The sequence below is a fragment of the Glycine max genome, chromosome 17 (genome assembly GCF_000004515.6).
Source record: "Glycine max cultivar Williams 82 chromosome 17, Glycine_max_v4.0, whole genome shotgun sequence".
NCBI lineage: Eukaryota > Viridiplantae > Streptophyta > Magnoliopsida > Fabales > Fabaceae > Glycine > Glycine max.
The window spans coordinates 12,375,461-12,396,602 of NC_038253.2; the positions used below are offsets into that span (position 1 = coordinate 12,375,461).

General features: G+C 32.8%; 2 protein-coding genes across 2 annotated transcripts; both read left to right on the plus strand.

Moving 5' to 3' along the window:
- Window positions 1-989: 989 nt before the first annotated feature.
- LOC100786429 (novel plant SNARE 11) lies at window positions 990-5,615 on the plus strand. Its single transcript, XM_003549911.5, has 10 exons — window positions 990-1,253; window positions 1,363-1,455; window positions 1,882-1,975; window positions 2,093-2,130; window positions 2,317-2,405; window positions 2,917-2,996; window positions 3,871-3,927; window positions 4,024-4,116; window positions 4,204-4,278; window positions 5,043-5,615. Exons 1-10 carry the CDS (start codon window positions 1,177-1,179, stop codon window positions 5,130-5,132), a joined length of 786 nt encoding a protein of 261 aa, XP_003549959.1. The 5' UTR covers window positions 990-1,176; the 3' UTR covers window positions 5,133-5,615.
- An 11,578-nt stretch (window positions 5,616-17,193) lies between these two features.
- On the plus strand, window positions 17,194-20,348 carry LOC100786966 (probable serine/threonine-protein kinase PBL19). The gene is made up of 5 exons (XM_006600804.4): window positions 17,194-17,535; window positions 17,647-17,973; window positions 18,656-18,916; window positions 19,080-19,202; window positions 19,653-20,348. Exons 2-5 carry the CDS (start codon window positions 17,647-17,649, stop codon window positions 20,073-20,075), a joined length of 1,134 nt encoding a protein of 377 aa, XP_006600867.1. The 5' UTR covers window positions 17,194-17,535; the 3' UTR covers window positions 20,076-20,348.
- Window positions 20,349-21,142: the final 794 nt, after the last annotated feature.

Consider the following 21,142-nt stretch of genomic DNA (forward strand, 5'->3'; position numbering starts at 1 on the left):
ATTATTTTTTGGTAAATAATTTATTATTAATTAGTCGGCATCATCAAGTAATATAAATAAATAAATATTAAAAACATATTACAAAAAGAAAGTTAATAAGAGATACCCTCGTTAGACTATACATAACATTAGATTCTGAACGTTAAGCAGTAGTCCTTTTGACAACATCAATGATGTTTTATCAATAGTATTATTAAAATTGTCCAATCACCGTCCGCTAGACAATTTTTAAATTTATTTATTTTATTTAATTACTTAATTTGTTATTTATTTTTTTACTGTTTCTCTTCTTTGAAAATCCATGTAATGCACTCGTTGCAATGTTAGTTACTTGACCCTAAGGACTAAAAATGATGGGAAAAAAGTTTAAGAATTTTGATCAACTAAATATTTTCACTTTTAATTTATTAACTTTTGTCTTAAAATTAATTGAGAGAAAAAGCAAATTATAACTTATTAAGTAAGTGTATGATATATTAACAAATCATATTAATAAATGATAGCAATTTTGATTTACGAAATAACTTGATATTGAATATTATTTTTTTAAGCATTATTTTTTACAAAAAAATATAAATCTTATTTTTAACAAAATCTTCCTTATAATATAAATTTATTCCAATAAAAAAATGATAAGAAAAGATTTATTCATTTAAGAAATCGTTCGAGAAACTGCATTTAAGATACTGGTAGATGCTTTCATTTTTATTTTATAGAAAATATTCATTCCGAAATATATAACCCTTTTGAGTATTTTTGTCCCAACAACAACAGCCAGCCTTATGAACGTCCCTACCGCGCTATCTACAACATCATTGCAATGTGACAACCACGTTAACAAACCTTCACGGGAAAAATCCTAAACCTAATAGCGGTTTAAATTAAACGTTTAAAATAAAAACAAAAAAAAAATAGAAAAAAACAACTCACTAAGTTGCTGTAAAAAAAATTAAAAAAAAATCACGAATCACGAGGAAGGAGAAGAAGAGAAAAAAAAAAAAAAAAAAGAGCCAATGTTTTTGGTTTGTTCCTCGTAAAGTAACTGTTAAGGAAGATCTTACCCACCCAAACCAAATGCCGCAGCAGCGCGCTGTTTGGTACCAACACAAAATCTAACCCGCATTTTCTCTGTCATCCAAACAACCCCTTTCGCCTCAGATCTCTCGCCGCGAGAACATGGATCAATTGTCGGCGATCAGCGAGGACCTGGCCGAGATCGACGGACACATCGCCGACAATTTCCGCGCCCTATCGTCAGAACCTTAACCTTCTTCTCATTCTCATTCATTTCGTGTTTTGATGATGTTCCGTTCCCACGTTGTTGTTTTCTTCTGATCGGTGTAATGTTGTTGTTGGTTGCAGAAATGGATTTCAGAAGTTGGAGAAGATTAAGGATTCGAATAGACAGAGCAGGCAGTTGGAAGACCTCACGGAAAAATTGCGAGAATGTAAACGGTAATTTTCACCTGTCACATTGATGCAAACTATGTGCAAGAGAGCCGAAGATTGTTCATTTTGTTGGCTGCAAGGTTTTAAACATCGGTCGCGGTCACGTTGCCATTTTGTCGTGTTTGTTGATATCCCGACAAATGCAGCCGATGCGGTCCCAATTGCAGTCACGGACAGTTGAAAAACCTTGATGTTGCATCCCAAACGGTTGCGGGCTGTTTGTTAAAACCTTAACGCTTGTTATCATTTTCAGATCTGTTTTGAAAATTTGTAATCAGAAACTTGTGTATAGAGTGCCATTTTGATCTGTGTTTAAAAGCCTGGTTATGCGATTTTCCTGAACATCATTTGGCATTGGGAGCGTACCTTGGATTTGAGGTTTTTCCGTCACTGCTAACTCGAGTGTGTGTGTGGTTGGATCTGATTTTGCAGGCTTATTAAGGAGTTTGATAAAGAAGTCAAAACATTGGAGAGTAGCTTTGATAGAGAAACCAACAAAATGTTGAATGAGAAAAAGCAGTCAATGGTGAGATGTTTATAGTTTTTTCCTCCGTTGATGCCTTAATTGCTGCTGCTTCATATTTTAAGGTTTATTGGTTTCCATATCAACCTTACTGACAAGCATTTTCCATTTCTGTTGCAGATCAAAGAGCTAAACTCATATGTTGCTTTGAAAAAACAGTAAGTGAAAACATCATATTAGTTATCGATCTTAGCCTGTTTGTTAGGGTGGATTTTTCTTGCTGGTGTTATATACCTTCAGCTTCCTTAACATGCCATCAATCAGAATCATTATGTTCTTGCATGAGTGGGATGTGTTCCTTGATATCATTGACCAATTACTGCACGTGTTATATTGCAATGCAGGTATGCTACAAATATTGAGAATAAACGAATTGAACTCTTTGAGGGGCCCAATGAAGGTTATGCAGAAGAAAATGGCTTGCTAGCATCCTGTAAGCATACTGATTTCTTCATGTCGGTTGTGCTAGTATTCAAATAAATGGAAGTCCTTAATTTTTTTTTTTACTTACTGGGATATTCTTGATAAAACAGCTGTAGTATATGATTTGTCAACCAATGCATATTTGTAGCTCTTATTCTAGGCTGAAAATGTTTTTTGTTCCTGTCTGGCCCTGCTTTGATCTTTTTCATTTTTTGATAAATGTTTTTTCCAAAGCTTTGGTAAAAAGCATAATTAGAAAGAAATTTGTCTAAAACATTTTTTGCTTGTACTTTTACTTCCCAGCAGAAGCACTAATTTCTTGCTGCTCTTTTAATGGCATATTTTCTGCCATTTCTGTCACTGAAAAGCACATCTATATTTTGGTCAACCGCCTAAAAGTGTTAAAAGCCTTTTGTATAAAGATAGTAAATAAAAAGCTGTTCTGGATTTCATAGCATGACCAAATAGAATTAAGTTTTTTACTAGTGTGGTTAATCTAGACCATTTATGACTTATTACAGCAATGACAAACGAACAGCTAATGGATCATGGAAATCGGATGATGAATGAGACAGATCAAGCCATTGAAAGGGGAAAGAAGGTTGGTTTATTTCTTGAGTATCACTTCTTTTAAAATATGCAGTGTCAACAAATTTGTTTATAGTTTGCTATTGTATTTTTCTAGTCCAAGGAAGTGAAGGAACCAAAGTGAAAATTGAAATGACTAGTCTCCACATGTTTTTTTATAACTAGAAGATAGCTACGAAAATACAGGGATCCTATGTCATTGTTACCATCTTTCTTTTGTGTTCTTATTTTTCTGTCCTGCTGTGGTCTTGTTTGTTTCCTGTTGTTTATCTGACACTTGCTCGTTATTTTACTTCCTACAATATCTTCGCTACATGTTCTTCCTCAATTAAATTCACAAACTCATTCTGAATTTGTTGGGTGTTTCTTAAATTGACATCGTGCTCTTGAATCTTGCTTTTGTTCATTTCCATTTTCTTTATCATCCTCCCTGTTTGAATTATTCTGGTTCTCCAGGGTATTATAAAATCACAAAAATCAATGAAATGAAAGAAGTAAAAGTGTGGGGGAGGGGTGGGGGAGAAAGAATATTAATCCTTTTTTATGTTCAAAAGAAGCATAACTTTTTTGTCTTTAAGATGCTGTAAGGTTTTATATGACACAGTATATTCTTAACTTAGACCAAGTAGCAATTAGCGAAGAAGTTATCCATGTACATTGTAAGATTTGACATGGAAAAGATGTGCATTTTATGTGTAACTAACCTTATGGCCACAATTGGACTCTCTGTCCCCTGCCCTTTGGAAGTTGTGAAAGGGAAATGAAAAATTCTAGATGATGTTTAATTTGAAGATTCTGGACATTTAACATTTGCTGCCCTTCTCTGGTTAAAAAGGGGAAGTTTGCTTACAGAAAGTTTATTGCTGTGTATCCCGTTGCATTAATAGGTAGTTCAAGACACCATAAATGTTGGTACAGATACTGCAGCAGCTCTTAAGGCTCAGGTATGAATCTTAAGCCTAGTCCCACACCCCAGAATTAATTGAGAAAAAAAGCTTGAGTTTGCCATGGGAACTAAGGGTTCACTCTTCTATGTCTAGACGGAACAAATGAGCAGAGTTGTCAATGAGCTGGATTCAATCCATTTCTCTATAAAGAAAGCCTCTAAATTGGTCAAGGAAATCGGTAGGCAGGTTGATTTCTACAGAATCCACATCATTCCATTGCAATATAGTTACTATGTGAATCGTTCATCTAACTTAAATGTGTTTTTGTAATAGGTTGCTACTGACAAGTGTATTATGGCACTTCTTTTCCTTATTGTCATTGGAGTAATTGCAATCATTATTGTAAAGGTACGAGAAGTTAGTTTTTAATTCGTATGGTTCAATTCGGAACTCTTATCCTCTATTGTTTTGTATTTCTATGTGAATTTATTGGTCTTTGAGTGATTTTTTTTTACTTATGGAATATGCTAGAAAATCCTTGACAATATGCGTAAATATTTATGCTGCTTAGGGAGCATAATATATGTATTTATTGATTAACCATGAAAAACAAAATTTCCGTTTCCAAGTCTTCATTGGATACAGGTTTTGATGGCCTTCTACAGATCTACAGTCTCTAGTTTATGCATTTTTAGTGTCACGTACCAAGGTTAATTTTTTTGTTATTGATCCATGCAGCCATGTCACAATTATCATAAGAAATTACTCTCAAAATCTATTTGCAGTATGTTTGGAAAGGATTGTTTTTGCCACTACAGTACCAAAAGATAAAACTTGTCCCAGTGCACTTTATTTGAAAGGAGTTTCGTACTTCATCCTCCGAAATGCTGGTGGTGTTGTAAATTTTAAACAAACATATCCTCGGTTGAGTCGGGGCTTTTAACAGATGGTGAAAGAAAGTTCTACAAATCAAATATAGTTATGAATGTAACAATTATAAATGCCATTTTTCTAGTGTAAAATGTTTCATTTTCCAACATAATAGAACTAGGTTCTGGAAGCCACCTTTGCTACATATTTGCCAAGCTGTTTATTTTTACTGATTAATTAAATCTTCCCACATTGCTTAGATTATTATGACTTACTGTGCTGGTTTTTTTTCAAAATTGCAGCTTGTGCACCCAGAAAACAAGGACATTCGCGACATTCCAGGACTAGCTCCTCCAGTTCAGAACCGAAGACTGCTCTGGAGTCACAGTTGAAGAATTATAATGAACATGGTGATGACTGTGATGAGCTTATGACAAATGCATTGGGGGACCGCTAGAGATTAAAATGAACATGTTTATGACTTTATTGAACATGTTTATGACTTTATCAAATTGTTTTGATGGTGATGACATTGGCTGCAGCTGTTTGCTAGAAACAGGGTTGCCAATAATTGACTTTGTTATTACATAATAGTAGAGAGGGGGTTGGTTGGCCTGAGGCATGATAGAACGTGGGTCTAAGCATGCACATTTGATTTTATTTTTTTTTCCCTTGAACTGAACCATTTTTACTACATAGGTTCCGTCTATCGAATCATAGGAAAAGCCAAACACATGTGCCCTCGAGATTATTTGTTATATTGTTATCAATCTTGTAATATACGGTGGCTTTTACTGTATGTATACCTTCAGTCCTTTAGTATGATGAGTATTATCAATTTATAATATAAGGCACTCATTTATTTTTGTTTTAAATCTTACAAATATTTTCATATTAATGTATTTACCCATCGTTCCGTTTCACGCTTGTTTGAGACTTGAGATCCCGTTGATCCATCAGGAGGGAAATCACCTGTCCCATATATCTGTCTCAGTTTCCTGTCCCACCAATAAGGAAGTGCCATCTCAATTAAAATGACATGTAGACTTTGTATTCTTCTCACGTTTCTTTAACACCGTCAACTCACGTTTCCATCCTGATCCATCACCCCATGATTGGCAACACGGGATTATTTTATTGTTGGGAGTGAGACAACATATGTAATTTTGATTATTCTGAGTGATCTTTATAAACAAAATGTCAATATGGGTATGACTAAAACCAATTTATCGGCATAGTTAGTTTTGATTATTGACCGATCAAAATTACTATTTTGACTAACAAATTTAAGAACATGGTGAATGAGCCTATGTGGTTGCAAAATTGTTATTTAAGGCTGTTCCTGTCTTCTAGTGGCTCATACGACGACTTTTTGATAGGTATGGTAATTTTTCACGTTGACTGAGGATCCTTCATTATAGGGACTAGAGACTGTGGACTGTGGTCCATTTGGGGTCATGAGTTGGACAACTTTTTTCTTGGAGAGACGGTAACAAAAAATATTACCGTGTAAAGAGTGTTTATTCTTGTGCAACTAGTCGTGATTGAGCTAGTTGTTGTTTCAAGCTGGCAAAATATAAAAATCAAGTGATATAATCTTACATTTGGTAGCTGTAATATTCTCGGAACCTAATAGGATTAGGATGGTATTTCTAGCCACATTCCATGGGTTTATCTGCAATAATATTCACAAATAAATAGGATTAATACCCATTCGTTGAAAATGGATCCATAGCCATATTTATCTTCAAATTCTAGTGAAGATGACTGCAGATATAAGTACTTATTATAGTATCTAATATGCTTCATTGTTATGAATCAGCCACAAGGGATAAATACAGAGCACAGAAAACATGGAAATCACAAATAGACAAGGAGGGGACAAACACCACTCAGAGACCCAAAAGGATAACCACTAGACCTTAATACCTAAAGGATTTCGCATAACCAACTCTGACAAGAGTGCTGAGCTGGCAGAGCTCTATTGGACAAAGGGAATATCCTATCTGCTATGATACCTTTTTGTTATGATTTACCAATTCTGTTAGTGATATTAAGCAATACTGTTAGGACCTGTAAGGAAAAGAATAAACAACTTTAGCATTTGGTGCCTATATATGAACAAATCATGTAATAGAAATGCAAACAGTAATAAAATTCTCTTTCCTTATCTCATTTTCTGGAGGCTCCTAGACCTCGAATACTAGGATATTTAATTTGATCATAACAGCTTGGTGCTTTCATTGAGTTCTTTTGCGCAACCACCATGGCAGAATCTACACGATCCAAAACCAACATGGAACGTATGGAAGAAGCCATAGCCAAATTAGTCTCCAACCAACTCCATGTCACCACTAAGCTTGACGAAATCATCCAACGTATCACCGTGTTGGAGACCAGTCAACACCAATCCCTCTCACCCTCTTCCTCCTCGGCCAACCCCCTTTCCTCCCCTTCGCCATCTCATCTTCCTCGTATGAAACTCGAAGCTCCCCGCTTTGATGGCTCCGATCCTTCAAGATGGACCATCAAAATAAATCAATTCTTCGAGTATCACACCACCCCTGAACCCGAACGACTCATTATCGCTTCCTTCGCCATGGAAGGTCCTGCACTGGCCTAGTTTCAATGGCTGACACGGAATGGCCAAATTTCTTCTTGGTCGGGCCTCCTTTACGCCCTTGAAGCCCGTTTTGCCCCTTCCAAGTATGAAGACCCCACGGGTACTCTCTTCAAATTGACATAGCAGGGTTCAGTGAGTGATTACTTATCTTAGTTCGAGATGCTCGCCAATCGGATTATTGGCTTACCGACACCGTTCCTTTTAAGCTGTTTCATCTCAAGGTAGACTTTAACATTTGTAGGGAGGTCCAGGCCCTCCAACCCTTAACCTTGGTTCAGGCGGCGGGCCTCGCGCGATTTCAGGAGGAGAAGCTCGCAACACACCGTCGAGCTTTTCACGGCAGGGCACCCCTCACTTCTTCATCTTTTTCGACACCTACACCGCCAACCCCGCCTCTGCTACCTTCACCAACTAAACCAGCGAAATCACCACCACCCCATGTTCGACGTTTATCTCCTGAGGAAATGACCATGCAGCGCGAGAAAGAACTATGTTTCAACTACGATGAGAAGTTCACTAGAGGCCATAAGTGCTCCTCTTGGTTCTTCCTCCTCATTGCTGATCCTGAAGATGATGGTGAACCTTCAGACGACAACCCTAATACTGAAGCTACTTCCTCGACCCAACTCACGCTTGACCCGCCCCAAGACCAAATCAGTTTTTACGCCCTTTCGGGTCATTTGGCCCCTGAGACGTTGCACTTACTGGGTTGGGTTTCGCACCACTCCGTCGTCATACTCATCGATGGCGGGAGCATGCACAATTTTGTGCAGGAGCGTCTTGTCCATTCCCTGGGCCTTAGTGCTCAGCCCACACACCCTCTCAGGGTCGTGGTAGGCAACGGCAACGAAATTGCTTGCCACCACCTCTGCTCCAGATTTTCCATTCACATTCAAAGCCAAATGGTTGAAGTCCCTTGGCCTTGTTCTTATCGATTACAATGATCTAACTATGAAATTCATTCATGATGGAAAAATTATCAAGTTAAAAGGGAACTTAGATACCAATCCTCATGCCATTACACCACCCTAGCTTCGTCAAATCATGCAAACCGATAGTGCCAGTGCATTCTTCCACATTCGAGTCATTGACCCTGAACTCCCTTCAACCAAAACTACCACGACCCCGTATCCAGAAATTGAAGCTTTACTTTGCATGTTTTCAACCCTGTTCCAAACACCAACAACCCTCCCACCTTCACGCACTATCAACCATGCCATCCATTTGCTACCCAATTCTGACCCTATCAATGTTCGCCCATACCGCTATCCTTATTTCTAAAAGCAAGAGATTGAAACTCAGGTCGAATCCATGCTTCAGAACGGTATCATTCGACCTAGCATAAGCCCATTCTCCTCACCCGTTTTATTGGTAACCTACACTATTTACATAGCTACTTAGTGATTCAAACAAATTATTTACGTAGCTATTTGTTTTAGTACTAGCTAGTGTTCCGAAAATTGAATGAGTACTTTTTAATTTGAGTAAAAAAAATTAGTTAAATTTAGATAAAAAAATGAGTAAATTTTAAAAATAAATTTAAAGTATAAATAGTTAAGACTTAAGATAAAAAGTTTAAAATAATTAAAACTTAAACTTGAGAATTCAAAATTTTAGCACAAAAGAATATTTAGTTATAAAAAAGAAATCGCAGTGCAAAAGTAAAATTAAAAAAATTATGCCAGTCAATATCTTTTTTCTCACATAAAACGTGTTATCTTTTTTCAATATCTTTTTAATTCCTTTATCTCATAAATCTCCAATTATGCCAGTCACATCCCTCTCCCCTCAATCCTCATGCATCTTTAATTCGTGGTCAATATCCTGTTTCACCATTTTGTTTTCTTTACCGTTCAATCGCTTTAAAAAAATTTACTGTTCAATCGAGTCTTTTTGGTCATAATGGCTTTAGTTACACGCTCCTCTCCCTCAATAATTTGGCATCCTCATTGCATTATAACATCATACAGTCATACTCTCCTCAATAGTTTTAAGGAAATGGTTGCTGTTAACTCGAATCTTAATATAATAAGGTCATGTTTAAATTTAATTTATGCCTATTTCTATTTTAGTAGACATGAAATAATTAAGCCAATATATTGTTTTTTTTTCTTTTTCTCTTGTTTTGCCATTGAACTGGAAATTGAGAGCATTCATCTTGTTACCAGAATTTAAGTATTGATTTAAAGTTTTGTAGGGAATTTTTTGTTAAATTAACATTATTGTATGTTATAGAATATTAAAATTATATATATTTAATTATTATTAAATTGATGAGATTAGAACTTATAAATAATAAATCAGTAACTTGATTAACCTAATCATCAATTCAATTTTGAAAATATTATTCAAACAAACCTTATAGGGAAGTATATATATAGTACAATGGCTGTACGTGGCTTTTTTGTTGTTTTATTTGCTTGACCAAAAAGGTCAAGTCATTTCTATTTCTCCTAGCTATATCCACGGGCATGGAAATGAAGGAGCTGGAATAGAATCAAAGTACTTTTCTAAATCCACCCAAACCTTTGAAGTTTGAATACTAGTCTTTTGTTTTTACATTTGCCTCTAGACTAACGAACGAGACTTAGAATTTATTTAAAGTAAGTTACATTAAAATTGAAATTTTTGCTTCAACCAAAAAAAAGTTAGTTTGTTAAATGTATTATGTTGAAGAAAAACTCAAATAAGTATAAGTTAACCCAAAGGTTGATGCACTGGTATAAGAAAGATTTAACTACTTTTATAAGTGACAACGATTTATTAATAAGAGAATATGTATTTGACAAACACACACAATGACTTAGATTAAATTTTGACCCACTAGGTTAAAAGATACCGGTACTCTCTGACTAAGAAAAAAAAAACATTCAAACTTTCTAGAAGAATGAAACACATAAATTTGACCCTGTAACCTTGTAACAATGATCATGCAACTTCGATCGTATTGGGTCTCATGCACTCTATATATATTTTTCTTTTTATTTAAATAATAATAATAATAATAATAATAATTTGGACAATTTTCACAAGTCTCAGTCCGTGAAAGCCACTGGCAAACGTTAATCGTGATTAAAAAATTAAAATAATTTTTAAAAAAGGCGAGGCTGCCAACTCATACGAAAATAACGGGTTGAAATCTTGTTGAATTGTGCTAATGCCTATCATTATATTTCAAAAGATACAATGCTTTGAAACTTCTAAGCACAAACAATTGTTTCTTTTTTTGAAAAAAAAAGGATATGATTATAATTAATATAAAGTTATCTACCCGTAAAAAAAAGACGAAGAAGATACAAATTAAACGTCAGCTCCCCTCACATGTCGTTATGTAACATTATGCAGAAGAGTTATATTAATAATTGGAGATCACACTGTCCTCGCAACTTATATAAATGGTATCTTTTGTACTATTCGTATATATTGTTAGTATATTGTGGTTCAACTACTATATTTAAATATTCTTTTAATTAAAAATATATATTTAAATATTCTTATTAATTTCTTCCATTTGGAATTTTGGATAGCATATACGCTTACGTAAGGGACGAAATAGCATGAAAGAAGATGAAATAATTTTTAGTTACCTTCATTTTATTTTCATCTGTGTTCAGTTATATGCAATTAGAAATGTATCAAGTCATAATAATATACAGTTCTCAAAGGAAGCCAGTGGGAGTGGGAGGGGCTTGCCCCTCTTGTGTCCGTCTCTGCCTAGAACTAGAGGATCGGTCTAGATTAGCAACTAAGCTAAGGTACTCAGAAAGCTAGTAAGAAATAATGTGTATGGAATAAATTATAGAAATAACCTAAGTTGACCAATATTACTTTGCAGGGACAATTCTTTTTAGACCCACTTTGTTATTAATAACATGTACTTCCTCTAATCTTTTTTATAGGATACTTTGGACATCAATTACATAGATAATAAAAACAATTAATTCAGTTGATTTTATTGATTTTTTTTAAAATATTATTAATGGACCAATTATATCTTTATTAATAATCATTAACTTATTATGAATAATGTAAAAACATTAAAATCTAAAAATATTATGCATCACTATTAATAAATAATTAAAATATTTATTGTGGACAACTAATAAAAAATGATTAGATGCTTCATATGAATTCTAAAATGCTTTATAAAAAATTATCAATTCCTTATAAACTATATCTTATAATAAAGATCGGATCGAATAATACACAATGTTTTATACACCGACTCACATTCTCATGCTAATAATTTTAGAGCATCATAAAAAAAAGAGTTTGTTTTTTGCATAATAGTCGCACAAAAGTTTAAACATATAACTTCAACCTTGCCCCACTAAATTGACCCTTAATGATTTTAGAATATAATCTAGTGATTAAAAGAGTCATTATCTCATAATTTTGTTTGAGTATCTTATTATGATTCACTTTTATCCAAACTTCGTAAATATCGTTCCCACTGTTGCTTGGTACATAAACTTTCCCTTGATTTGTTATATTAAGTTAATAGTTGAAGTATTTTTTTGAATACTTCCTTACTTTTACCATTGTTGGAGATCAACATATTGGTTAGATACGGATATACTAACCATTTAGTTCCTAATTAAACTTTTTACGATTTATGTTTGTAACCATCACTACAAAAAAAAGATATTTTTTACAAATGTGTCAATAATTCTCAAAATCTGTCCGTAATTTGGGATTTTTGATATATTTTTTATGAACCAAAATTCGTCGGTAAAATGTTCATAGAAAATTCCTATGATGAAATGTTTTGTTTGTCGGTAATTTTCAATGGATCTATTGGTAAAAAAAGAATCCGTCAGTAATTTTCAATAAATATATCCATAAAAAATAACGATGACCTTTTTTCGACAGATATATCCATGAAAAACTTTTGATGGATAGATCCGTTGGAAATTACCAACGGACATATCCATGAGAAATGTTTTACGGATGTATTCGTGGATAATTATTACCTATGGATATGTTTGTCGGTAAGAAAATTTTCCATGACCATATTACTGACGTAGAATTTTAAATCCACAATACTACTACTTTCAATCAAAGAAGCCATTTACACAGGAAAAACTAGGGAAATTTTCTCAAAGGAACCAAAAAGACCAAACACATTAATTGGGCCAGGGGAACATTATTTTGGAAAAATGAAGTACAAATGAGTAATCATTTGCTGAAAAGTTTGGAGGGACCTAAATCCTAACTATGCTTTGCTCCTCAACATTAAGAAATCGAGTGTAGATTATATTATTATGAGACAATGGAAACTAATATAAAAGAGGGAGTAGACTCACTTCGAATTTGCTCCTGCTCATGAAGCCACTATTTTCGTAGCCCTCCACACTCAGCTTGCTCCTCAGAGTCTTGCTAACTAAACATGAATCCTTAACACTCCTATGCTCAAACGTTAGGGCAACAACCAATAAAGGGAGAGGGGGGGGGGGGAATACAAGATGAGATGCCACACACACTTGTCAGGTAGAAAGCTAGTTTCCCCTGTCCTATGTGCAACAATAGAGCACGTGTGACGATGACATGGGCGTGACGTGAGAGGGTGGTCGTGAAGAAGGCCTGGGCATGATGGAGGCCTCGTGCGACGACGACATGGGTGGTGGAGTGAGTGCGACAACGACATGGGTGTGAGCGCTATTAGAAATTAGAAACGTGAGTGATTGAGAGTCTGGTTAGAGTTGTGTTCTTTTTGTTTTGGGTAAAATTTTAATTCCTGACGAATACATATTTTATGGATAAAACCTGTCGATAATATTTAAATTTTCAACAGAACTAAATCTATGGGTAAAAAAATACATGTCATTAGAAATATATACTTGAGACACATAAAACAATCTTAGATAGTCAATCCTACACAAAGTAATGTGTATAGATCTTGTAACCATTGTAAACATTTTTCCTTAGTTAAAAAGACAACAATATACTTATGTAACATCATCATGCATTGATCGATTCATGCGGATTGAAATGATTGTTGTTCCTATGAGTGATATGTATGTATTCACCCATTGACCCACTCTTAATGCAAAATTCATTACATTCTTATAATTCGTCTTTGCATTTCGATTTTAACTACATTCCCTACACTACACTTCATTTCTTTGTCCATCTATGTTTCAGCACTTTACATTTTCAAGTGTTTTAAATTTCAATTTCTTCCTTTCGAGCAATTTATAATAACTTTTTATTTACATTTCATGCACTTTAATTGCTTTCTTCTTTAAATTCTGTGCGCTTTTGATTTCTTGCAATCTATATTTCCTTTATACATTTATTTTTCCAGCCCTTTACATTTCAATTGCATTTCTAGTTTCTTGCCATTTTTACAAAACTTTTCATTTACAATACGACAATTTGATCTTTTCAGTCATTTATTTTTCTGCAAACTTTTATTTTCCAACTTTTGAATCTTTCACGCAATTTGCTTTGTTTTACATTTCACCGTTTTTATTTCTTTGCCGTCATCATGTTGTCTTTATTTTTCTGAGTTGAATTTCTTCGTATTTGATTGTATTCTTCAATTCTTTGTTTACAACTTCTTTTACTTGTTAAAATTAACAAAGTTAAGCTGTTCTTCTATTTGCTTTTTCATAAATCGAATTAAGCAGTTTACACACTAATTAGAATATTGATCACAATTAAATTAAGATTTTAACTTCCGAAGTTGATTTGAATAACAAAAATCACAACTAGTAATTAATTTTAAGTCTCATAAATAAAGATATTTATTCATTTGAGTCGTGTATCGGAGTTATCTTTTTATTGATCCAGGGTTTTGATATTAGGTTAGATGACTATAAATTAACAAATAAAAATTTTATATTAATGACTAATGACATTAAACCAAAATACTTTAAAGGATTCTTTGTATTTAAACTAACAATCACTTAAATTTTCAATATGATAAAACTGAATATTTATTAGTTACTTATAATAACAATAAACTTCATTATAATTACAAATTGAGTAACATGATTATAAAGGTTAATCTTTACCCATGTGAACACATTTTTCTTATATTAATATAAAACAATACTTAACAATACTTGAATTAACAACTTTTACAATTACAATGATAAGTTTATAGTAACATCATGTATCGATATATATATATATATATAATTGAAAACGATAAAGAAACAAATATAGATGGATGAAGGAGTTATGAACAAGAAAAAGAGTTATCGAAAGGAGAAGATATTATAAAAAATAAAATGAACAAGAACATATAATTTTTTTCATAAAAACCGACAACCATATCTTGTCACTTTATATAGGGTGTTCTTCTTCATTCAAACTTCTTCAATCATTTGATTTCAGTGTTCAAATTCATTCATGTTCGATTCATCTTTCTTTTGAATCACATTTTTCTATAGTCATATACAATCCTTTTCTTTATAAACATTGAATCAATTAATATATCTTTCTATTGTCTCATCTTTTTACATATCTTTTAATCAATTCCATATTCTCAATAATAGCGATCATTTATGCCTTTAAACAACGATAATCTTATATCGAAAGGAGTCTCAATTTATTATATCGAAAATAATATCCGAACACTCCCAACACTTTTAGAAATTTAATGATTTCTTTTGGCACGCCAAAAATTAACAATTTATTTCAACTCTAAGAAATCTCGAAATAATTTTTCACCATCAACACAATTGTACTATCTTGTGTACTCAATGTATAAATTAAGGAGTTAAACATAATTTTTTTTATGTAACTGATGTTTTTTTATTAATATAAAAATGAATTGCGTATTTTAATATTTTATTTATTTTTAACTGTTTAATATACGTATCTGCACGTAAGAAAGAAAAAAATCTCGAAAAGTTAAAAGTTATATATAAGGACGTCAAAAAAGCCTATCAAATACTCTATGATTCCGTAATAAAGAAAAACGTAACAGTGGCTGCCTGATACTTGAGGCTTTTCTCTTTTTAGGTGCACGGCATTATTGAAAAGTGAAAAAAAATCCAAAGTTTTGTTATTATTTTGAACTTAATCATTCCACAATGGAATATTTTCTTAATTATAAAAAATAGTAAAATAGCTATATTTATTTTATTACTATTTTCATAAAAATGTTTAAAAATTATGAAAATAAGATATTATATAGGAGGCTATACCCTATTGTCTTAGTTTTTCTTCTAAATTTTTAAGCTTTCCCCAAAGTGATGATCATCCAAAATTTCAGTTTGACGGAACTCGTAACCCTAAAAGAGTCCATGTATATCAAGATGGAAAGAAGACCAACGAAAAGGCAAAAAGTAACATTAATATAACTTTTAATTGTACAAAATTAGCATTATATTATTTAGTCTGTTAATAATGTAAATTTCATTATATTTAGTTTTTAAATCTCATTTGCCGTATAGTATCACTCTTTATGGTTAAAAGAAAATTAATACCAAAATTATTTACACTAAAAAATATCAAAATGATTTAAAAAGAGTAAAACAATGAGATTTATGTTTCAGATTGCAATTTGCAGAAAATGATGCTTATTGATTCTCCAACCGTGCAGCTGGTATAGATAGATGATTTTTTTTTTTCAATAATTAAATTGTTGAAGTCGAATTCTACTAATAAAGTCACTAGTGACATCCATAATAGTATAATACTATGAAAATTTCAATGTTCCGCTTCCTGAATATGTGTGTCAGTTTTGTCAGCATTGTTATTATCTAATCTAAATTTAAATGTTACCAAATATGTATGAGAAATGTTAGGGATATTTTTTTTATACTCTTTTTCGGATATTTTTTTGGATTAAAATTTATTAATTTTGAAAAAAATTTCTTTTTATTTAATACAAATAAAAAAAGAAAAATATTAATTGAGAAATAAAACTTACTAAAATTAAAGATTTTTAATGAATAAAAAAAAATATCCGAAAGAAAGTGTAACACTGTTGCTAGCCTTCCTCAAATGCAAAATTGATTCTCATAGCAACGAAAAATTCTCGCTCTCATCCATCATAGATCATGGCATATAGAAAGTTGTGCACCGTTCAACCACTGTCGTTGAAAATCACACTATGTTCAACGTAACACAATACTATAATTTAAAGAAAATTTTTAAGAAAGAAGGGCAATAAAGAAAATTTCAAAATTTTAAAAAGAAAGTTATAGTCTTTAATTTCAAGAATTTTTTTCCTTTACTTTAATTTTCACTAAACAATTAAATTTTAATTTCTTTCATTGAAAGAAAGCATAAAGGAAACTCTATGCTTCAAACAACACACCTCATTATTCTTTATGAATAAAATTAGATTTATAATTCAAACTTTATGTATAAAGCATTTTTTTTATTTTCAATAAGTTTTTCCAGTAAAAATAATTCAATAAGGTTTGAGAAAAGTGTTTAATTTTATTATATTATATAACTTTAAAGGAATTATATAATAGTAATAAATAATTGTTATATTATATATGTATAAAGGTATAATTTTTAGAAGATACTATAAAATAAAATGTGCATTTTAATTAATTTATTTTAAAAATTAATATGATAAAAAAGACCAGAACCTTGTGATTGGGGAGACTAAGGTTAGGAAAAGCTTCTGACTTATTATAACTATCAAGAGTAAAACAATATTTTAAAATAATAATAATTTTTAATTTTTTAATATAATATTAATGATAGATAATAAAATTTACAAATAAATTAATAATAACATAGAATTATTATTATTTTTCTTAGTTACTATGAAATGTAAATATGACTATTATTCTTAGAACGAAGAATTATTATTATAGAGTTAAAACATGAAGATAGATACGGACATGCAAAGGATCGGAATCGGACCCAAGTCACCCAACTGTCTGTTCTTGTGAAAGAAAGATATTCCAGCTCACACCATTGAAAGGTCTTTTCTTCTTGGGTTTGGTCTTTTTTCTACAACGTCGTAAACCCGCTTCACTCCTGTCCTCATCTCTCTCTCTCTCTCTCTCTCTTCCCTCACGCGGCTGTGTGATTAATTATGTTCCACTTTCTCACCAACTTCTTTTTCTTCTTCTGGGTTCCCATTCAATTTTTATTTCTTTCACTTCACGGAAACGCAAAACTCTCTTGTCTTTTTTCATCTTCCTCTGTTCCTCAGAACAATTCTCACTACCCCTTATAAATATATACTCAAGGTTCCATTTTTCTCATCTGGGTCATCATCAACTCTTTCTTGTTCTCTAACCAATTATTTAATTGCCTTTTCCCTGCTGTTGTTGCAACTAATTGATTTTCATGGTTACAAGATGAAGTGTTTCTTCTTCAAGGAGAAGTGCAAATCCGCCCCGGAACTGCACAAGAAGAAAACCCCCGCCGTGAACCGCGCCGCAAACTCCACCGGCTCCGTGTCTTCGCCCAAGAGCGTGAAGGACTTGTACAGAGAGAAAGAGCACAGCTTTAGAGTCTTCACTTTGCAGGAACTGAGAGATGCCACCAACGGCTTCAATAGGATGCTCAAGCTTGGAGAAGGGGGTTTCGGGAGTGTCTATAAAGGATCCATTACGCAACCTGATGGACAAGGTGGTGATCCAATTCCAGTTGCAATCAAAAGGCTCAACACTCGTGGCTTCCAGGTATATATATATACATACTCTCACTCGTTTCAAATATAAACAAATAAAATAAAAACTAAGAAAGTTAGTTAATCAGCTTAGTTGTATCAATCTTAATTAAAAATTAAGTTTTTTTCCACTTATCCTTGATTGAAACTTGATATTAAGAATAAAAAGGAAATAAAAAGGAGTTATTAGAACCAACACCTCAATAAAATAAATGATATTTTAGAGATAATAATGAAGTAAAGTTAGTTAATATTTTCTTATATTTGAGAGAAAAAAAAAGAGTGCTTTTTTTTTTTCTTTTTATATTTGAGATGGGAGGGAGTATGATATACTTGCTTTGCTTCTTTTTATCCTTCTTCGATTTCTCTTATTGTTTGCTGTTGTGATTGCTTTGGGATCCATTACTGATAGTAGTTACTTAACAAGTTAACATGTTAAGACTTAAGTTGCTAACAATAATTTACAGTTCTGTTCAATGAGTATAGGAAATGTTGGAAGTTATTTGCATCTACATTGTTGTATTTGGGCCATCAAGGATAAGATGATTCTTAATTTCTGCATATGACTTAAATGGTCCTGAAGCATATCAAATTCTCGGCATTGTTATTACTTGTTTGTCACTGAGCTGTCAAAATATTGTATTATGCTTTAAAAATATACCTGCAATCTTATGGTGCTCTCTTTTGTTGTAAAGGGTCATAAAGAATGGCTTGCTGAAGTTCAATTTCTCGGCATTGTTAATCACCCAAATTTGGTTAAACTTTTGGGATACTGCTCCGTGGATGCAGAAAGAGGAATCCAACGGTTGTTAGTGTACGAGTTCATGCCCAACAGGAGCTTGGAGGATCACCTTTTCAACAAAAACTTACCAACCCTGCCTTGGAAAACAAGATTGGAGATCATGCTTGGTGCTGCTCAAGGACTAGCTTATCTACATGAAGGACTGGAAATTCAGGTACCTCATAGGCTCATATTATCCACAAGTTGAAATGAAATTGTTGCCACATATATCACTAATTAGCTTAGTGCCTGCCATTTTTTATTTTCCTATGTATACTTTAATTGTATATTTGAATACCAATTTTGGTTGTTAATCTTTCCATTTTTATGTTGGGAAGGTGATCTACCGAGATTTTAAATCTTCAAATGTTCTATTAGATGCGGACTTCCACCCAAAGCTCTCAGATTTTGGTCTGGCTAGAGAAGGACCACAAGGTGATCAGACTCATGTATCCACTGCGGTAAGTTCAATGCACATACAAATTCTCAAAGTGCTTGTTAATGTCTCTTTCATATTTTAAGCACCTAATCATAGGGACTTCACATGCATACATTGCTATCATGCACCACTCCTCAAGCCTTCGTGATTTATTCCCTAACTTGTGATTTTAGCAACATTGCAATGATCCCATCCAAGGTTTTAACTAGCGGTTGTGGTCACAATTTCCTCGTGTTTTTTTATTTTGCGGGAAATTGTGGACAAATGCAGCAGCCTATGACCACAATTGCAGCCTGAGAGATGCCCGATAAATTTTAACATTGTAGACTTGTAGTCAAAATTGCAGTCACACCATTCTTTAGGACATTGTCTTATCTATTCATTACAACAATCATAGAAGTTATGAACTCATGAGTTTGTTTACACCAATGATTTATTCTTACTTCTATTTTTTGCATTCTTTTGTCATTAGGTAGTTGGAACACAGGGTTATGCTGCACCGGAGTACATTGAAACGGGTCACCTGAAAGTTCAGAGTGACATGTGGAGTTTTGGTGTTGTATTGTATGAGATCCTCACAGGAAGAAGGTCATTGGAAAGAAACCGTCCCACAGCAGAACAAAAGCTTCTAGATTGGGTCAAACAATACCCTGCCGACACCAGCAGATTCGTCATCATAATGGACGCTCGTCTCAGAAACCAGTATTCTCTTCCTGCAGCTCGCAAAATAGCTAAGTTGGCTGATAGCTGCTTGAAGAAGAATCCAGAAGATAGACCCTCCATGAGTCAGATAGTGGAAAGCTTGAAGCAAGCATTGCAATATTCAGACACTACTTCTCAGGACATTGCTGAATCCTCCTCCTCATCTCGTTCTAAATTGGTCCGAAAAAAGTAAATATGGAGCTTTTTTTTTTTTTGAAGGACTTGTGGGAAATTTAGCATTTTAAGGTAAGTTGATTAGATCATCTATGTAGTAAGTATTTACCACCATTGAGGTAGTTTTCTGGTCAATCTTGGAAGTCAGTTTTGAGGATTTTTCTTACTTGTCTGTTTGGCCTAGTTCAAACAAAACCAAGTCCTTCTTTACTTTGTCAGCTGTTGGCTTTTAATACAGTTTAGATGTCATTGTAGAAAATTTTCAATTAACAAAATTATTCTTTACTTCTAAGTTAAATTATTCAACTATTGGCCATTCCCATAAGGAAGAGCAGGACTAACTGAAATTGATTTTTTCTTTGTTACCTAAGTTAAATTAGACAAGAAAATATTTGAATAGGTGATATATTTATAATTAAAAATAAAAACAAAAAATGTTTTGTGAGATCAAATTACAAGATTTTAAAGGAAGATGAAGAATTTTTCTCTCATCTTTATGTCCCTTTCAATTCCCTCGCAAAAACTAAGAAAACTACTACTATACAACACAGGGTGTACAGTTGAAAAGTCTATTCCATTTGGATATGATACCACCTTGTAACAATAGGTGTAACTGGTGTTGGCGTGCTGCGTGAGGATTTTCATTGTCTAACTAAACCCTTTTAACTTTTTTAATTAGAAAATTAGAACCTTAATCAATAAAGTTATGTCCTAATCAATTACAATATTAATATTGAGGAGCCGTGGACGTTAATGGAATAAATTATTCGCTTCTTAAAGAGAAAAAAAATAGTACTGCATATAATAAATTAAATTGTGTTGAAGGGACATACCGACTTTGACTTGAATGATTAAAGTATTGGATTATCTATATGGTTGCCTAGTTTGTAGAAAAATTGTTGGGGAATTAGTTAAGAATTTCGTTTTCAAACATGTTATTGGGTAACTCTACAAACTATCCTCTGTTTGGTGAAGATGAAAGAATATTTTAGAATATTTTTTTAATAAAAAAAGTAGAAAATAAACAGAAGTAGATTTTATATTTTTTAATTAAATAAAAATAATAATAGAAAATTCACTCTAAAT

Bases quoted from the DNA above. Each gene is read 5' to 3' on its own strand.
- LOC100786966 (XM_006600804.4), top strand. From the start codon at position 17,647: ATGAAGTGTTTCTTCTTCAAGGAGAAGTGCAAATCCGCCCCGGAACTG. The intron at 17,974-18,655 runs GTATATATATAT...TTTGTTGTAAAG, and splicing joins TCAACACTCGTGGCTTCCAG to GGTCATAAAGAATGGCTTGC. The intron at 19,203-19,652 runs GTAAGTTCAATG...TTTTGTCATTAG, and splicing joins AGACTCATGTATCCACTGCG to GTAGTTGGAACACAGGGTTA.
- LOC100786429 (XM_003549911.5), top strand. From the start codon at position 1,177: ATGGATCAATTGTCGGCGATCAGCGAGGACCTGGCCGAGATCGACGGA. The intron at 2,131-2,316 runs GTAAGTGAAAAC...ATTGCAATGCAG, and splicing joins TATGTTGCTTTGAAAAAACA to GTATGCTACAAATATTGAGA. The intron at 3,928-4,023 runs GTATGAATCTTA...TTCTATGTCTAG, and splicing joins CAGCAGCTCTTAAGGCTCAG to ACGGAACAAATGAGCAGAGT.